At 55.0% G+C, this 13,731-nt stretch overlaps 6 protein-coding genes across 6 annotated transcripts; 4 read left to right on the top strand and 2 right to left on the bottom strand.

Annotated features, from left to right (window-relative positions):
- Positions 1 to 300: 300 nt before the first annotated feature.
- On the top strand, positions 301 to 2,473 carry BO95DRAFT_446765 (putative RecQ family helicase RecQ). Its single transcript, XM_025587463.1, has 4 exons — positions 301 to 419; positions 481 to 599; positions 702 to 736; positions 799 to 2,473. The coding sequence occupies exons 1-4, from the start codon at positions 340 to 342 to the stop codon at positions 2,242 to 2,244; spliced, it is 1,680 nt and encodes a 559-aa protein (XP_025438138.1). The 5' UTR covers positions 301 to 339; the 3' UTR covers positions 2,245 to 2,473.
- Positions 2,474 to 2,557: 84 nt separating this feature from the next.
- BO95DRAFT_260903 (KH domain-containing protein) lies at positions 2,558 to 5,421 on the bottom strand. Its single transcript, XM_025581507.1, has 10 exons — positions 5,340 to 5,421; positions 4,801 to 5,267; positions 4,663 to 4,742; positions 4,423 to 4,584; positions 4,186 to 4,207; positions 4,058 to 4,110; positions 3,826 to 3,990; positions 3,564 to 3,772; positions 2,961 to 3,510; positions 2,558 to 2,895 (listed from the first exon to the last, which is right to left on the bottom strand). The coding sequence occupies exons 2-10, from the start codon at positions 4,997 to 4,999 to the stop codon at positions 2,872 to 2,874; spliced, it is 1,464 nt and encodes a 487-aa protein (XP_025438137.1). The 5' UTR covers positions 5,000 to 5,267; positions 5,340 to 5,421; the 3' UTR covers positions 2,558 to 2,871.
- Positions 5,422 to 5,715: 294 nt separating this feature from the next.
- Positions 5,716 to 7,079, top strand: BO95DRAFT_446762 (acetolactate synthase regulatory subunit). Its single transcript, XM_025587462.1, has 2 exons — positions 5,716 to 6,584; positions 6,686 to 7,079. The coding sequence occupies exons 1-2, from the start codon at positions 5,773 to 5,775 to the stop codon at positions 6,861 to 6,863; spliced, it is 990 nt and encodes a 329-aa protein (XP_025438136.1). The 5' UTR covers positions 5,716 to 5,772; the 3' UTR covers positions 6,864 to 7,079.
- Positions 7,080 to 7,151: 72 nt separating this feature from the next.
- Positions 7,152 to 10,754, bottom strand: BO95DRAFT_397884 (uncharacterized protein). Its single transcript, XM_025583792.1, has 5 exons — positions 9,450 to 10,754; positions 8,435 to 9,391; positions 8,059 to 8,376; positions 7,821 to 8,002; positions 7,152 to 7,676 (listed from the first exon to the last, which is right to left on the bottom strand). Exons 1-5 carry the CDS (start codon positions 10,279 to 10,281, stop codon positions 7,326 to 7,328), a joined length of 2,640 nt encoding a protein of 879 aa, XP_025438135.1. The 5' UTR covers positions 10,282 to 10,754; the 3' UTR covers positions 7,152 to 7,325.
- Positions 10,755 to 11,007: 253 nt separating this feature from the next.
- Positions 11,008 to 12,940, top strand: BO95DRAFT_446760 (DUF3984 domain-containing protein). Its single transcript, XM_025587461.1, has 2 exons — positions 11,008 to 11,331; positions 11,425 to 12,940. Exons 1-2 carry the CDS (start codon positions 11,326 to 11,328, stop codon positions 12,889 to 12,891), a joined length of 1,473 nt encoding a protein of 490 aa, XP_025438134.1. The 5' UTR covers positions 11,008 to 11,325; the 3' UTR covers positions 12,892 to 12,940.
- A 124-nt stretch (positions 12,941 to 13,064) lies between these two features.
- Positions 13,065 to 13,644, top strand: BO95DRAFT_260837 (uncharacterized protein). Its single transcript, XM_025581506.1, has one exon. It carries the CDS (start codon positions 13,125 to 13,127, stop codon positions 13,422 to 13,424), a length of 300 nt encoding a protein of 99 aa, XP_025438133.1. The 5' UTR covers positions 13,065 to 13,124; the 3' UTR covers positions 13,425 to 13,644.
- The last annotated feature ends 87 nt before the right edge of the window (positions 13,645 to 13,731 follow it).

The raw sequence follows: 13,731 nt of genomic DNA, 5'->3' as shown, positions 1-13,731 counted from the left end.
GAGATTGGTTGCGAACACAGCGATGGATTCAACATTGGCGTGTTCTTGTTCTGCACAGCGGTTTATACGAGCTTGGGTCAGTGGGAGATGTCTGTACCATCATTTAATGAAGAAAAAATAATGAATTCCACCCGAAGTCTGCACTGGCTCCTTCTAAGTTCTTTTTTCTCCATCCTTCCTCATTTCCTGCCTTTTTGTAGGGCAAAACCACTATACCGGATCACGTGGTATCGTGTTCGCTTTCCTTCCTCGAAGACCGCGTCGCGCTTCCGTGAGAACTTCCCAACTCACCTCAATCCCCAAGCTCCCATTCTCCATACTATTTGGGATGCTGCAAATATGGTCAGCGGAGGTCTGCAGCGCCGTAAAGTGGACCTAGACTTCTACCTGCGCCGTGTGTTTCGGAAAAACTCTTTCAGGTACGCGGTGCTAGATCTCTCCTCTCTTTCGCTGATAGATCCGCTAATCTGGGACGAACAGACCACTGCAACGCGATGTGATCACGGCCGCTGTGGAGGGCCACGATGTATTCTTACAAGCCAACACATCGTTTGGAAAGAGCCTGTGCTTCCAACTCCCAGCAGTAACCAGTCATGGAGGTTGGTTGGCCCATCCCAACTCTTCCTGACTGCCACTTTGCTTAACCTGCTTCCGTGATCGTGCACCAAACCTGGTTGGCTGATTTTGGCCCTTTTGCACAGTGACTGTTGTAATATGTCCGCTGCTGGCGCTGATGGTAAGCCTCTCGTGGATTCTGTTGATAGCCACAGTTCCATTTACTCAGGTGGTGGCATGCAGACAGATCAGGTCAAGGCACTACAAGCCATCGGGGTCGCAGTAGCAACGATCAACTCCACCACGCCGATCTCCGAAAGACGAGTCATCCTGGACGACCTGCTCTCCGGCCATCCGAGGACTCGGCTCCTGTATGTGACCCCGGAGCTCTGCCAGACCGAGACCTTCCGGCGGAATCTCCAGACGATCCACTCCCAGGGGGAGCTGATTCGCATCGCCATCGACGAAGCCCATTGCATCAGCGAATGGGGCCATGACTTCCGGTCGGCCTACAAGGAACTCGGCTGGTTTCGACGGGCCCTGTCCAACCCGCCCGTCCCGATCAGTGCTCTAACGGCGACAGCCACCCCGCGGGTCCGCGCCGACATCATCAAGCTCCTGGGCTTGGATCCGCTCCGGCTCCGGATCTTCAACACCCCCTCCGCCCGCCCCAACATCCACTACGAGGTCCGGTACTTGGACGACTTTGCGAGCGATCCGACCGAGCCGGAAGACTTCCAGATCCGGGACTTTGTGGCATGGCTGCAAGCCGTGCAGGCCCGCAGAGAGGCGCGATTGGGCGCCGGGGAGGCTGCGAAGCTCCCCCCGGTGTCCGGGATCATCTACGTGCCCCTCCGGGCTGTCTCGGACAAGCTCGCGAGCGCGCTCTCCCGAGCCTGGGACGGCCGCATCCATGCCGTAGCCTACCACGCCGGTCTCTCGTCGGAGGAGCGAACTCGCATCCAAACCGAATGGACATCGACCCAGCCTGTTTCCCTATCCCGCAGCCGCAGCGACGGGAAGCCGCCCCCGATCCCGCCAGCCTTCTACCTCATCGTCGCAACCACCGCCTTCGGCATGGGCATCGACAGCCCGCACGTGCGGTTCGTTATCCACTGGAGCCCCCCGCGCAGCTTCGAAGGCTTCGTCCAGGAATCCGGGCGCGCTGGTCGCGACGGCCGGGCCGCCGCCTCGATCGTCTACTACAACACCCAGGAACGGGACCGCATCCTCGACCGCCTGCAGCGCGATGTCGAGAATGCCCGCAACCGCACCGGCGGGCCGATCAACAGCGGCAGCGGCAACAACAATCGAACCAACTCGACGGTCCAAAACCAGTTCGCCCGGCTGGCCAGCTTCCAGAAGGTCATCGGCTACTGCGAGACCACCACCCGGTGCCGCCATGAGATGATCAAGGATTTCTTTGGGGACCTCGAGCTCGAGAAGATGGGCTCCCAGGCCCCCTCCAGTTCGACCCAGATGATGAACCCGACCACGACCACATCCTCTCCTTGCGACCTTGCGTGCGACTTCTGCAAGGAGGGCTCGCAAGGGGTCGCCAAGCGCAAGGCGAGGATGGCGCCGGAAAGCCACGCCGACGACTTTGTAGATATGAATCATGTCCCCTGGTACATGCAGAAGATGTTCCCGGAGATGTTCCCGGGGTATCGGGATTTCGGCGATTACTGAGACAACGCTCCGCTCCCTACGTCGCCTGGGGAAACATAAGCGAAATCATTACGCCCCCCTCAGGCTCTCTAGAATCTGGTTAGTGCCATATTTTAAATAATAACGGATGCAAGCCTTTAAGCTGCGTTCACTCTCTCCTCGAATCGCCTAAGGCACACACACCGTGTTCCCTGCTTATCGACAATCAACATGTCTAGATGTCTAAGACAGACAGAGAACTATAATGGGCTAGAAATCAATATAGGATAAGCTTTTTCTAAGTCAACAAGAATGAATGGTCATGCATCGTAGGACACCTCAGGGACTATAATTTCCGGTTTGGGGCTCTCTACAGAAGTTGAGTAGCAGCACCACCACCAAGTGACCCAGTAGGGCAAGCCAGGAAGGTTAAGTGAAACATATCAGATACTACAAATACTAGCCAAGCAAATCAGTCAGTCGGACGGTTTTAGTAGCCAGCTAGATTTCGGCGTGATGCAGGCGCTGATTGGGTAGGTAAGTAGGTAAGCAGCTAAAATGACTGTAGTTTCCTTCAATGCACGTTCTGCGCGTGGTGATTATCAGTCTGGCTCTGTAGTATACGGGGTTGTTAGGTTGCTTGTCAAGTGCGTAGCTTTAGCTATAGAATCACAATCCTGGGGGAGGCGGGACCTATCAGGATGGATCGAATGGTTAGTATTTCAATTCATCAAATCCGTCAGAAGGTAACCACTTACTGCACTGTAGCTGCCGCCTGGAGGCGGAGGGGGTGGAGGGGAGCCAGAGCCCGGAGGCGGGGGAGGAGGAGCCTCGGCGGCAGGAGGAGGCGGGGGAGGAGCAGGGCTCTGGGACTGTTGCTGCTGTTGCTGCTGAGCAGCGGCCTGCTGGTAGTACTGGTAGTAGGCGACATAGTTCTGGTACCCACCGTAGGCTGCATACGGATCCGATCCATAATACTGGGCATACTGGGCGCTGTAGTCCGCCGCGCTGGGAGTACCCGATCCCGAGGCCCCTAGGGCACCCTGTGTGGATGGGCTCGCCGATGCAGACGGAGAATTGTGGCTATTGTTGTCTCTGCTGTGATGGTGGTTTCCGTAGCCGCCGCCATAGCCTCCGCCGCCGCCGCCATAACCTCCTCCGTGATAGCGGTCGCCGCCACGCTGACCATAACCGCCGTAACTGTGCTGGGGCGGGTTCTCCTTGAAGCGCTGATATTGCTCACGGACGTTGGCAAGGAGGTCCTCACATAGCTCTTTGGCACTCTGGACGTCATTGGGGTCGGGGCCACTGTGATACCAGTGAGTGGTGAGCAAGAACTAGGGAAGGTTGTTACTACTCACGCGACGTGCAAGAACATAGGTTCGTCGCTCTCTCGGCCTGTGCTGGGTTCCATGAAGCCAGATCCACGGCCCTTGATCTGGACCTTGCAGCGGGTCTTCGACTGAATGTGCTTGACATATGCGCCGCCCTGGCCAACGACCTGAGCGCGGAGGTTGAAACCCGGGATGGGCTCGAGGTCAACGGGAATGCGTTCCTCAGGCCATTTCCGCTGTACACCATTAGCTTCGAAGCAGATGTGGACCTGGGGGATATATCTCATACACGACCAAACTCATCACGCTCTACCTGTTCCGGCTCTCGCCGGCGGAATCGTCGCTCATCGACCAAATTGGGAAGCTCCTTCTGCATGAGCTCATCGATCAGGGCGACAGCTTTCTCGAGGCCTTCCTTGTTCGTGCTCGTGACGTGAAGATAAAGCGGAGGGTTCTATGAGACGCATCGAGAATGTCAGATTTTCATGGTTCTTGAGAGACGGAACAAGGGCGAGACATACCGCAGCCGTGGCCATGCTCTTATCGGGATAGTAGTTTCCTCGGGTAGTGACATCTTGAGAAAAGAATCAATCATGAGCTTCCTTCTTGAGCAGTCAACAGTTGATAAAAGTATGAGATGGAGGCGTACCGGCGCCAGTTTCTTCCTTAATCTAGATGTCACGCAGTGGAGGTCAGCAGATGCAAAAGAGGGGAAGTGAGATGCTGTGTATAAGTTCGTTTGACTTGGGTAAGTTTTTAGTCACAATCATAAAACACTAAGGAACAGAGGGTCAAAGGGAGGAAAACGCATGACCGCCGGCTGGCCGGCTGGTCAGCCAGCGAACAAGATGCCTGGAAGATCAGCAGGTGCAACAGGAGTAATTACCATCTTCTGAGTAGAGCCTTTGGTCAGCGTGTAGCGGTTGCGCAAATCATTGATTTCGATGTCCTTGATATAGTCTCCATCGGCAACGTAGATTTCGGCGTTCAGCTTCCCTGAAGCATCGACGTCCCCAGGCGAACCGGACTTGGGCATAGGACTTCCGGACTAAACAAACCGGGGCTGGTCAGTGTGATGATTCCTTCACTGATGGTATGCGACCGACGGAGTGAAGGATGTGCTTACCGAGCGAATTGGGGGAACGTCGACATGCTGAATTCCTTTCTTCGCTTGCAACTGGGCGTTGATCTTAGCCGCAGCGGCGGCTGTATCAAACCATGTCAGCACTGTGCGATTCCACCGCCAGACAATTTGCGAACATACCAGCAGCGGCAGCAGGATCGGATTTCTTCGCAGGGTCTGCGCTGGGACTGCGAGGCTCTCGACTAAGGGGGCTGCGGGCTCGAGCAGATTCGGTTTGTCGCGACGACGGAGATCGAGAGCGACGGTCGAAGCGAGACGGGCGCCGCGAATCAGGCTCGGTCTGATCGAAGCGAGAACGTTTGGGGCGGTGTTCTTCCATGAGTGTAGCGGAGAGTTCACAGGCGAGAGAATTGGAATATTGAAGGGATTTAAGGAGGGAGCGCAGCGAATGGAATGAGGAGAGACGTCAAAGAAGTAATAAGAAGGCAGCGAGAAGAAGGCTAAAATAGGGCCCAAAAGCAAGGTTACTGGGAAGTCTTGGTCTGCGAAGGACTTTCCTGGGAGGCGGTGGAGTTGCTGAAGAACAGAAGAGCGTCCAGTTGGTGGACGCTAAGCTGAGTGGGTGTGCCTTAAGAGTAAGTTAAGGACTAGTTCCGTAGTTTAGTGTCAGTCTGCAGTCACAGTACGGAGTACAGCTGAATAGGACTCATGTAACTCACGTAGCAAGTAGGTGTCTTCTCAGCACAACATGTGAACAATACACAAACTGTCGATCACACCAAGAAAAACAAGAGAGAAGTCAGTGGTATTCAATAAGAGCGATTATCAGCCACCGATCCCAGAGATGTGCAGAGTTACGGAGTACAAGTAAAGCGAGACTCCCAATGGGGAAAGATGCACTGGAATCGAAGCAGATCATGTGACGAGAGTCTGGGCCGGGGGGAGACCCAAAGCGGTAAGACCGTTGAAAGCGCCGCGCAGCGAGCAGCGACCGGCGAACGGAGGACTGAGTCAGCAACCCCGAGGTCGGAAGGCGGCCCCGACATAAAATGCCCATCGATGACTGCGAAACTTAATTCATGATCCCCCGGTTTTGCATCCTCGCCCTCCCATAACCCGCCCCTTGAAGCCTGCTCTACCCCCCAGGCGATCATGGCATTCCGGCGCCCCATGATGCTGTCTGCGACAGCGTCATCGACGCCCTTCCTGGCTGTGGCCAGCCGCACCTCGCGCCTGGCCGCTACGCTTCCGCGATTCACAACGACCACCACCTCCTCCTCTTCCTCCCGGGCCTCGTCCAGCTCCACCTCCGCGCTCGCCTACAAGGCGCTGCACCGCCGGTCTCCGCTGCCGCTGCCCGTCAACGATGCGTCGCCGCAATGGGACGCGCCGACGGCGGTCTCGTCGATCCTGTACGAGACGCCCTCGGTGCCGACGAACCCGCCGAAGCGGCACATCCTGAACTGTCTGGTGCAGAACGAGCCGGGCGTGCTGTCCCGGGTGTCCGGGATCCTGGCGGCGCGGGGCTTCAACATCGACAGTCTGGTGGTGTGCAACACCGAGGTCGAGGATCTGTCCCGCATGACCATCGTGCTGCAGGGCCAGGACGGCGTCGTCGAGCAGGCCCGCCGCCAGCTGGACGACCTGGTCCCCGTCTGGGCGGTGCTGGACTACACCGACTCCGCGCTGGTGCAGCGCGAGCTTCTCCTCGCCAAGGTCAGCATCCTCGGCCCGGAGTTCTTCGAGGAGCTGCTCCAGCACCACCGCGAGATCACCACCCCCGGTGAGCAGGGCCAGAGCGACGCCAAGCAGCAGATCGCGAAGACCGAGTTCCACCCCCGCAACCTGCCGCACAGTCAGGCCCTCCGCCACAAGCACGAGCATCTCGACGCCATCACCCGCCTGACTCACCAGTTCGGTGGTAAGGTGCTGGATATCAGTACCAACAACTGCATTGTCGAAGTGTGAGTCATTTCATTCCCTCTTTGCTTTGTTTTGGGGGAGGGGAGTTGAATTTCATTTTGACAAAAAAGACGAATGGGAAACTAATATCCGAATTAAACAGTTCTGCTAAGCCTTCCCGTATCGACTCCTTCATGAAGCTCATCGCTCCCTTCGGTGTCCTCGAATCCACTCGCACCGGTCTCATGGCCCTGCCCCGTTCTCCTCTCTTTGAGCCTACCGAGGAGCTTGAGAAGGATGCTGCCGACGTTGTCGATGCTAGCACCCTTCCCCCTGGCTAAACATTGTCCTTCCTCTAATATCCAACGTTCAATATCCTGCAATGAAAAAACAACCCGTATCCTTTTCTCTATGTTTCGAAGCAGACTGCTTTCCCTGTAAATTGGTCGATTCGCTTGCGCTGGGTAACTTTCCGAAATGTTACGTCATGAAAGCTCTCCATATGTATGTACCTACTGGTCAGGCTATGAGTCATCGAATGAAGTAGGTGCGATCACACTCAATAGATAGTCACTAGGCAGCTGAGACATGGCGCCACTTTCTTAGGCATGGCCTACGGTAAGCTATTGGAACGTTGCTATTCTTGTGATATGAGTGTAAACTAGTGGCAAGGCGCCATTGACTTGTTCTTTTTGCGACCTGAATAGCATCCCAGTATCGATGCCAACCCAAAATTTCTATGCCGAAAAGAAACTCCCGAATCCCAAACTCCGACTTGGCCCGATGAACCAAGGAAATTCGTATCACAGCTTCACCTTTGCTTTGATGCCCTTGCCATGATACACCACCCGGTCCCTATAATGCTGGATCTGCACGCCAACCTTCGCGATGGCGTCTAGCTGGAGAGAGCCGCCAAGGGCTCGTCTCAACGCATCGTAGCCAATTCCGCCCAGCTTCAAATCTACTGGCAATCGCGGAGTCACAGATAGACCTGGAGGGACCGGAAACGGAATCCGGTAGTCGATAGAGCCGACTTCTGCCTCCTCGCTCTCTGCTTGGTAGAACGCCTGAGCATCGATCGAAGTGATCTCGATTGTTGTGTTGGGGAACGGCGAAGACAGTGTGAACTCGGCCGTCGATGACCACAAGTGCATCTAAGAGCACTCAGATCGCATTAGTCAGTTTCACCAAGCCGAGATGTGCCCGCGCGATGATGACATCGTACATCAAGGGCTACATGGCATCCAATGTCATCATCGTCATAACAAAAGGACAAGCTCCATGAAAGTAGAAATTACCGTAGCTCCCTGTATAAATCCCATGGACCCGTTGCCCGCATCAGGCTCGTGTCCCGGTGCCCGAGGGACAGGGATACGAGGAATCTGCACGTCCAGACTCAATCTTGAAAGCGCCCGTCCTAGCCCTGGTAGTGCGGGAATACTCTTCTCGTGTGTCCGTATGGTAACCGTAGTATTGGAGCCTACAGCAGTACAAATCAGGTACCGAAACGGCTGCAGTGTTGTCGGTTCAGCTTACCTGAGATGTATTGGGACAACAGGTCCCGTCCAGCGCTGGCACCAGATGGGCCATCAAAGCCGAGGGGACTCCATAAGAGGTCCACGTGAAGACCGCTGTTTGATCCGGGGGTTATTTTGGCGTTTTTTGCCGTCAAGTGGGCCACTGTTGAGCCATTGAAGAGCATTACGAAATCTATCAGGGGTATTGCAGCAGCATACGGCGTAGGATTCGTAACATTGACTTTCGTTTCCACGAGTAGTGAAGACGCAGTCGTGTCGCTTAATTTGAGCGACTCAATCTGTGGCTTGAATTCATCGAGTGAGCCACCGTACGGGGCTAAGTAATAGTCAGTTTGGATAGTAGCCTCATGGTGCAGAGCAGCTAAGCGACTAACGCTTGACGATAACCTCTCCTTCAGCTGGTATCTCGCGGACCGTCAGGATGCCGAGTCCCGTGGATACTTCCGCGTCTACATTGGCTGTCACGTTCAGCTTGATAATTTTACCAGAAAAGATGAGATCTTGGAGAAGGTCCGTGAGAACATTATCGTCAGTAACCCTCAGCGGGGCGTTTTTGATGGCAAAGTCAACCAGCACTGCCGGGGTACCGTCGACATCTTCAAGCAAGGTTGAGTTGGCCGGCTGCCACTTGTTGAGATCCAAGACTCCAACCTTGCGGTTGAGATAGAGCACATCAGCATTGGCCCGGACCCGGGGCACATCGAATTCGAGTCCAACCTCCTTCGGTAGCCCTATCAAGACCTTCACCAGAGCAGAGACTGTTGGACGGGATTCAGGCGAGTCCGGCTCTGCCAGAGGGTCAGGCAAGCTGAAGTGCACATCCGACATGGTGAAATTGCGGACAAGGTTATCCAAGGTATGGCCAGTAAACTGGAACGGTACCGTCACACTTTTTAGTATGTCCACAATCCAGTCTGGAGTATCCAAGGAGGGCGCATCGGCTCCACGGACGTAGACAGTTGTTCCACGGCCATGAACGTAACTTTTGACAAGGAAGTCAAGCGGCGAGCTCTTTTCTCCTGGGCAACTTTTCGTCAAGTCGTCCGAAAGACCTCGAATCAGGGCGCTGACATTAATCAGTGTTGTTTTGCCGGGAGTGACCGGGAATCCCTCGGTCATGGCACCGGCCACTGTGATGTATGGGTCCCCTGGAGAGCAGTTGGGCACCAGGACTGTGAAACCAAGTGGAGGGATGCTAAGGGAGAAAGGGGATTGGATCATAGCAGCAACGGACGCGTCCACGACCATTGCTCCTTCATCTCCAGGGGTGTCCGCATCATGAACGTTAAGACCGGTCACGTTGACCGTGGGCACCGGGGGAAAGTCGCCCTCTGTCGATTGGGTCAGCCTGCTGTGGAGCATAAGAGAAATTCACGCCGCAATACATACCTTGCAAGACGATCGTGTCAGTGATCGTCTGTGTGCCCAAATCCAACAAGCCGGTTTGGAGATGCATTGTTGCTCTGCCATCTACACGAACGTGGCCGAGTCTGCCGTCTAGCCAGTCCAGGGCTAGTGAGCGAACGCCTTCCACATCGCCTGCCACCAGATCTGCAATGAAATCGACATGATTGACATGGCCGTTCTGGATATTGATGTTGAGTGGGGGCAGAGAGGCGGTACCGACGAGGACATTGCCGTACTCGGGTAGATTTACTTCCACCTCGGCCTCTCCGGTCTCGACCTCTCTTCCAATCCAGGTGACGAAACGACCTAGATCCCGTACTGGTCTCTTTTTGATGCGCTGTGCATCAATGATCAGGTTCCCTTGTACACGAGCACGGACTCCCGTAGCGGTCGTCGATTCAATTGACACATTGGTGGGGTTGAAGACCGTTGCATCTTTCACGTACTCCTTTACAGCTGCTGGGGCAATAAAAGCAAAGACCAGTATTGCAGCGACCGCAAGGATTGAGATCACGGCGCAGAAAATGGGCCATCGAATTTTGCCCCGTCGTTTCTTCAGGGAGGGGTCCGAGGAGAGGGAGCGGCGCGAGAGATCGGAAGCACGTCGTTGTCTGGGGTCGGTCCCGCCGTACCCCAGAAACTCATCGTCATCCCGACGGACTAGAAGCGGAGCGGATTCATCGGACAATTCATACGGTCGAGGCTCCTGATAAGTGAGAGAAGGTGTCTTTCCATCCTTGGGTGAAGGAACTGGATGAAGTGAGCCCGGCCTAGAATTACCGTCCAACAGAGGCCTGGCTGCCTCGTCCGTCATGACGGAGCTGGTGGTGGTGGAGGTGGTTGATGAAGGAAGACTAGCTCAGTGCCACGATAAGAGACGGGGGGGGTCCAGATAGGCGCCTGGGCAGACAAGGTAGGAGATAGATAATGGCTACAGGTTTCAAGGAGGCTGAAGGGAGTTAAGGACACCAGCGAATGAGGAAATTGAAGGGGAAACAGGTATACGGAAGCTTGAGCTCCAAGGAAAGACGTAGGGTCAACTCGGCTCCAAGAAAATCAATGATGAATGATGAAAGATGAAGGATGTTGTTGGAAGATGGACAAGCAAGCCGACGGAGAGCGGATCTTCCCTCGCCAGGGCGGTGTGGCGTTCCACTGCAAGTACAGGTAACTTGTTATTTGTACGAGGTATGAGGTTGACCATAGCACACAACAGTCCAAGTGACTTGGTCAGGAGCTGATGGTGAAGCAAGCACATGAAGTAATTGAAGTCGTATTGCCTATGAATCACCTCCTCTGTAAAACCTATAAGTTATGTCCTACAGTACATAGAGTAGTCCCAGCTGTTGCGATCTAATCCGTAGATTAGCAGCTTGCCTGCATAAAAATAGAAAGGGTTACAACTTGGAACTGTTGTGTAGGTTAATTAGTTAGTGGATTGACTTTCGCCTCACCACACGAGCACCAATTCCCAGCCAACGCGGTTTTACCATTCCGATCCAACCACCACCTCGTAAGGACTGCCTTTAAATCCCGAGTGCTGACCTCGGTCCATCTGAAGTAGGAACGACTGATTGAAGGGTGGAGTGATAGATGCATGATGATTAACTTATCGTTGGTGGTGCCATTGTCCTCCAGGCTGTCTTGTTCTGCCCGCATTTTCACATGCGCGGGCCAAGGCTAATCCCAGTCTCAGAGAGCCGACAATTTCCTCTTAAGGACTCCATTTGCTCCCTTCCAACTTCCGATTCCTTCGTTTCTCGCTCTCTCTCTCGCTCTCTCCACATTTGTCATTTGAGTCACTTTCTCATCCCAGTCTCTCAAGTTATCACCGATCCAATCGATCGGATCCTGCCAGATGGAGGTAAGCACTCTATCTATATACTTCGAGATGCAATCTACTCCGTCCCCTTCTCCTTCCTACACCATGCTCATCTAACACCATCACCTATTGTAGCAAACCCAGGTCCCCGCGCAGCCACCAGTCCAGAGCGCCTTTCGATCGCGACGATCATATCCTTCTCTGCACCATGTCTCTCTCGCTCCATTGAATCCTCGATTTCTCGCCGACGAGGAGGGGGAGGAGGAGGCAGAGGTTCCAGACTACTTCAACCATCCCCACCACAACCACCACGACAGCCCGGACCCGCCCACCGCAAGGTCTTATTTGGCTAGCTTCTCCGTGCCCGGCACTCCGGGGGTGCTTTCGCACTCCCACTCCCGCAGCGGGTCCCGCACGCGACACCATCCCCGGAGCAAGAGCTCCAGCCGCATCCACCACGCCAGCGACCCCAACCTACAAGCCCGGAGTGCGAGCAGCCCCCTCCATCATCATCATAATCAGCAGCAGCAGCATCAACCTCACCAAACCCACCACACTAACCGTAGCACCCGTACCCGTCACCCTGCAAACCACCATCAAGACACGGAATGGATGCTCCGCGCAGGCATCGCACTCGCTTCCTCGACCCGCGAAGAAAAAGGCCAGAGCTGGCTCGTGAAACGACAGAGCTCGACGAGCCTCGTCTCTGACGACCATCAACTCAGCCTGGACTTCCTCAACCACAACCACAACCACCACCACCACCATCATAGCTGGTCCCACGGAGGTAGTCCTCGACATGGCCGGTCCGGACGTTCCACACCAGCCGCGGCCAACTCCCGATCCAGACGGGCTTCACGGTCCCGCCCCAGCAGCCGGGTGGCCAGTAGAGCCGACCTTGCCATGACCAGTCTAGGCATGGCCACTACTGCAACATCGACCGCAGCCTCCTCCCGCCGCGAAAGCAGAACGGCCGACCGTCTGACCAGCACCAGCACGCAGAAGATCGAGGAAAAACAGCAACAACAACAACAAAACCGCCCCCTCATCCCCGACTTCGTCGACGAGCGCATCCGCGCCGAGATGGCCTCCATCCAACGCGACGAGAACGCCAAATTCGACGAGGAAGAGGAGATCGACGACGACCTCTCCTCCTTCACCTCCGACTACCCGTACCTCGACTCGGGCGACGAGTCAGTCGAGATCGACGAGCAAGAACTGCAACGCCTCACGCGGGAGCGAGGCTTCGGACTCGGCAGCTGGATCGACCGCATGGTCGAATGGACCCTATTCGGCGTCGAGGACTGGCCGCTTTCTTTTGGTGGTGGTGGTGGTGGCACCGGCAATGACGGCACTGTAGTCGAATCCCGAACCATCACCATCGCAGACCATCCCCCTCACCCTTCAGCCGATAACGTTGAAAATGACCCCTCATCGACCCATGTAGCAGTAGCAGCAACACCATCAATTGGAGCAGACGACACCGACACAATCTCCATCGCCGAATCGGAAGTCCTTTCCGTCTGCGAGAAGCCCGGAGACCAAGGCGGCTGGGGAGATGCAGGCTGGCTGTTCCGGGTTGTGAAACGTGCGCTGTCTTGAGTTCGATTTCCTCTCCCTCCCTTTTGTCTGGACTGGGCCCGAGGGACCCTCCCTCCCTCCCTCCCTATTTAATGCAAAAAGAACTGGCCCGTATGCTGTGTGCGCCCTGTTTGTGTATGTACCCGTCTACTGTACCCTGCGGGATCGACATAGTATTTCCCCCCCCCCCCCCCCCCCCCCCGGCCCCGGGCCTCTCCTTCCTGCTCTGTACGGCGCAGCCACGGGACACATAAATGCACAGGCAGATGTCTTTGTCCACGAGGATTTCATTGCTTTGTTATTGGATCGTAGATGACGCTGGCGTGAGCTGTATAGTGTGTCCCCGCAGATGCCATAACATTGAGGAGGAGCGAGGCTCACTCACCTACGAGTCACTAGCGGAGGGACCATTGACCTACATACTACAGGAAGCTACAGATGCGTGTTCGATGGAAGGGTTTTTGTTTTCGACCCTGGATAAGTTTTCTCTGATCACCCAGCTAAGACAGAAATACCATATATCTCAACTACTAAAACCATCGAGCTTCAATTGAGCTTCTGAATTGGTGTCTGCTACCTTGGCACTGCATGCAGCTTAATATTTGTGGTTTTGCTCGAAAGGGACGTCGACTAACCGATTAGGACAGATGTATGGAGCCCAACCCCTGCATTTGCATTGAAATTCTCCCAATTCGCTCCGAGTGAACTGTACAAGCCTCCACCACTGCTAAAACGAATGCTCTTTGTTGCTTCTTAGTTTAGATTGACACGTAGAACTTGGCCCGCGGAGGTCGGCAGAAAATGTAGAGAAAGCCTCCTTGCAAAACCCCAATGAACAAGCCAGACACCGGTAGGATGATA

Source organism: Aspergillus brunneoviolaceus (assembly GCF_003184695.1).
Source record: "Aspergillus brunneoviolaceus CBS 621.78 unplaced genomic scaffold BO95scaffold_76, whole genome shotgun sequence".
In the NCBI taxonomy this organism is placed as follows: Eukaryota; Fungi; Ascomycota; class Eurotiomycetes; order Eurotiales; family Aspergillaceae; genus Aspergillus; species Aspergillus brunneoviolaceus.
This window is presented reverse-complemented; position numbering and strand designations above follow the sequence as displayed.

Excerpts from the sequence above, each read along its gene's own strand:
- BO95DRAFT_260837 (XM_025581506.1), top strand. The coding sequence starts at position 13,125 with ATGCACAGGCAGATGTCTTTGTCCACGAGGATTTCATTGCTTTGTTAT.
- BO95DRAFT_446762 (XM_025587462.1), top strand. The coding sequence starts at position 5,773 with ATGGCATTCCGGCGCCCCATGATGCTGTCTGCGACAGCGTCATCGACG. Across the intron at positions 6,585-6,685 it reads AACAACTGCATTGTCGAAGT|TTCTGCTAAGCCTTCCCGTA; the intron begins GTGAGTCATTTC and ends CGAATTAAACAG.
- BO95DRAFT_397884 (XM_025583792.1), bottom strand. The coding sequence starts at position 10,281 with ATGACGGACGAGGCAGCCAGGCCTCTGTTGGACGGTAATTCTAGGCCG. Across the intron at positions 9,392-9,449 it reads TGACACGATCGTCTTGCAAG|AGGGCGACTTTCCCCCGGTG; the intron begins GTATGTATTGCG and ends CCCAATCGACAG. Across the intron at positions 8,377-8,434 it reads AGGAGAGGTTATCGTCAAGC|CCCCGTACGGTGGCTCACTC; the intron begins GTTAGTCGCTTA and ends ACTATTACTTAG.
- BO95DRAFT_260903 (XM_025581507.1), bottom strand. The coding sequence starts at position 4,999 with ATGGAAGAACACCGCCCCAAACGTTCTCGCTTCGATCAGACCGAGCCT. Across the intron at positions 4,208-4,422 it reads AAGGCTCTACTCAGAAGATG|ATTAAGGAAGAAACTGGCGC; the intron begins GTAATTACTCCT and ends CGTGACATCTAG. Across the intron at positions 3,511-3,563 it reads CCTATGTTCTTGCACGTCGC|TGGCCCCGACCCCAATGACG; the intron begins GTGAGTAGTAAC and ends CTGGTATCACAG.
- BO95DRAFT_446765 (XM_025587463.1), top strand. The coding sequence starts at position 340 with ATGGTCAGCGGAGGTCTGCAGCGCCGTAAAGTGGACCTAGACTTCTAC. Across the intron at positions 420-480 it reads TTTCGGAAAAACTCTTTCAG|ACCACTGCAACGCGATGTGA; the intron begins GTACGCGGTGCT and ends TGGGACGAACAG. Across the intron at positions 600-701 it reads AGCAGTAACCAGTCATGGAG|TGACTGTTGTAATATGTCCG; the intron begins GTTGGTTGGCCC and ends CCTTTTGCACAG.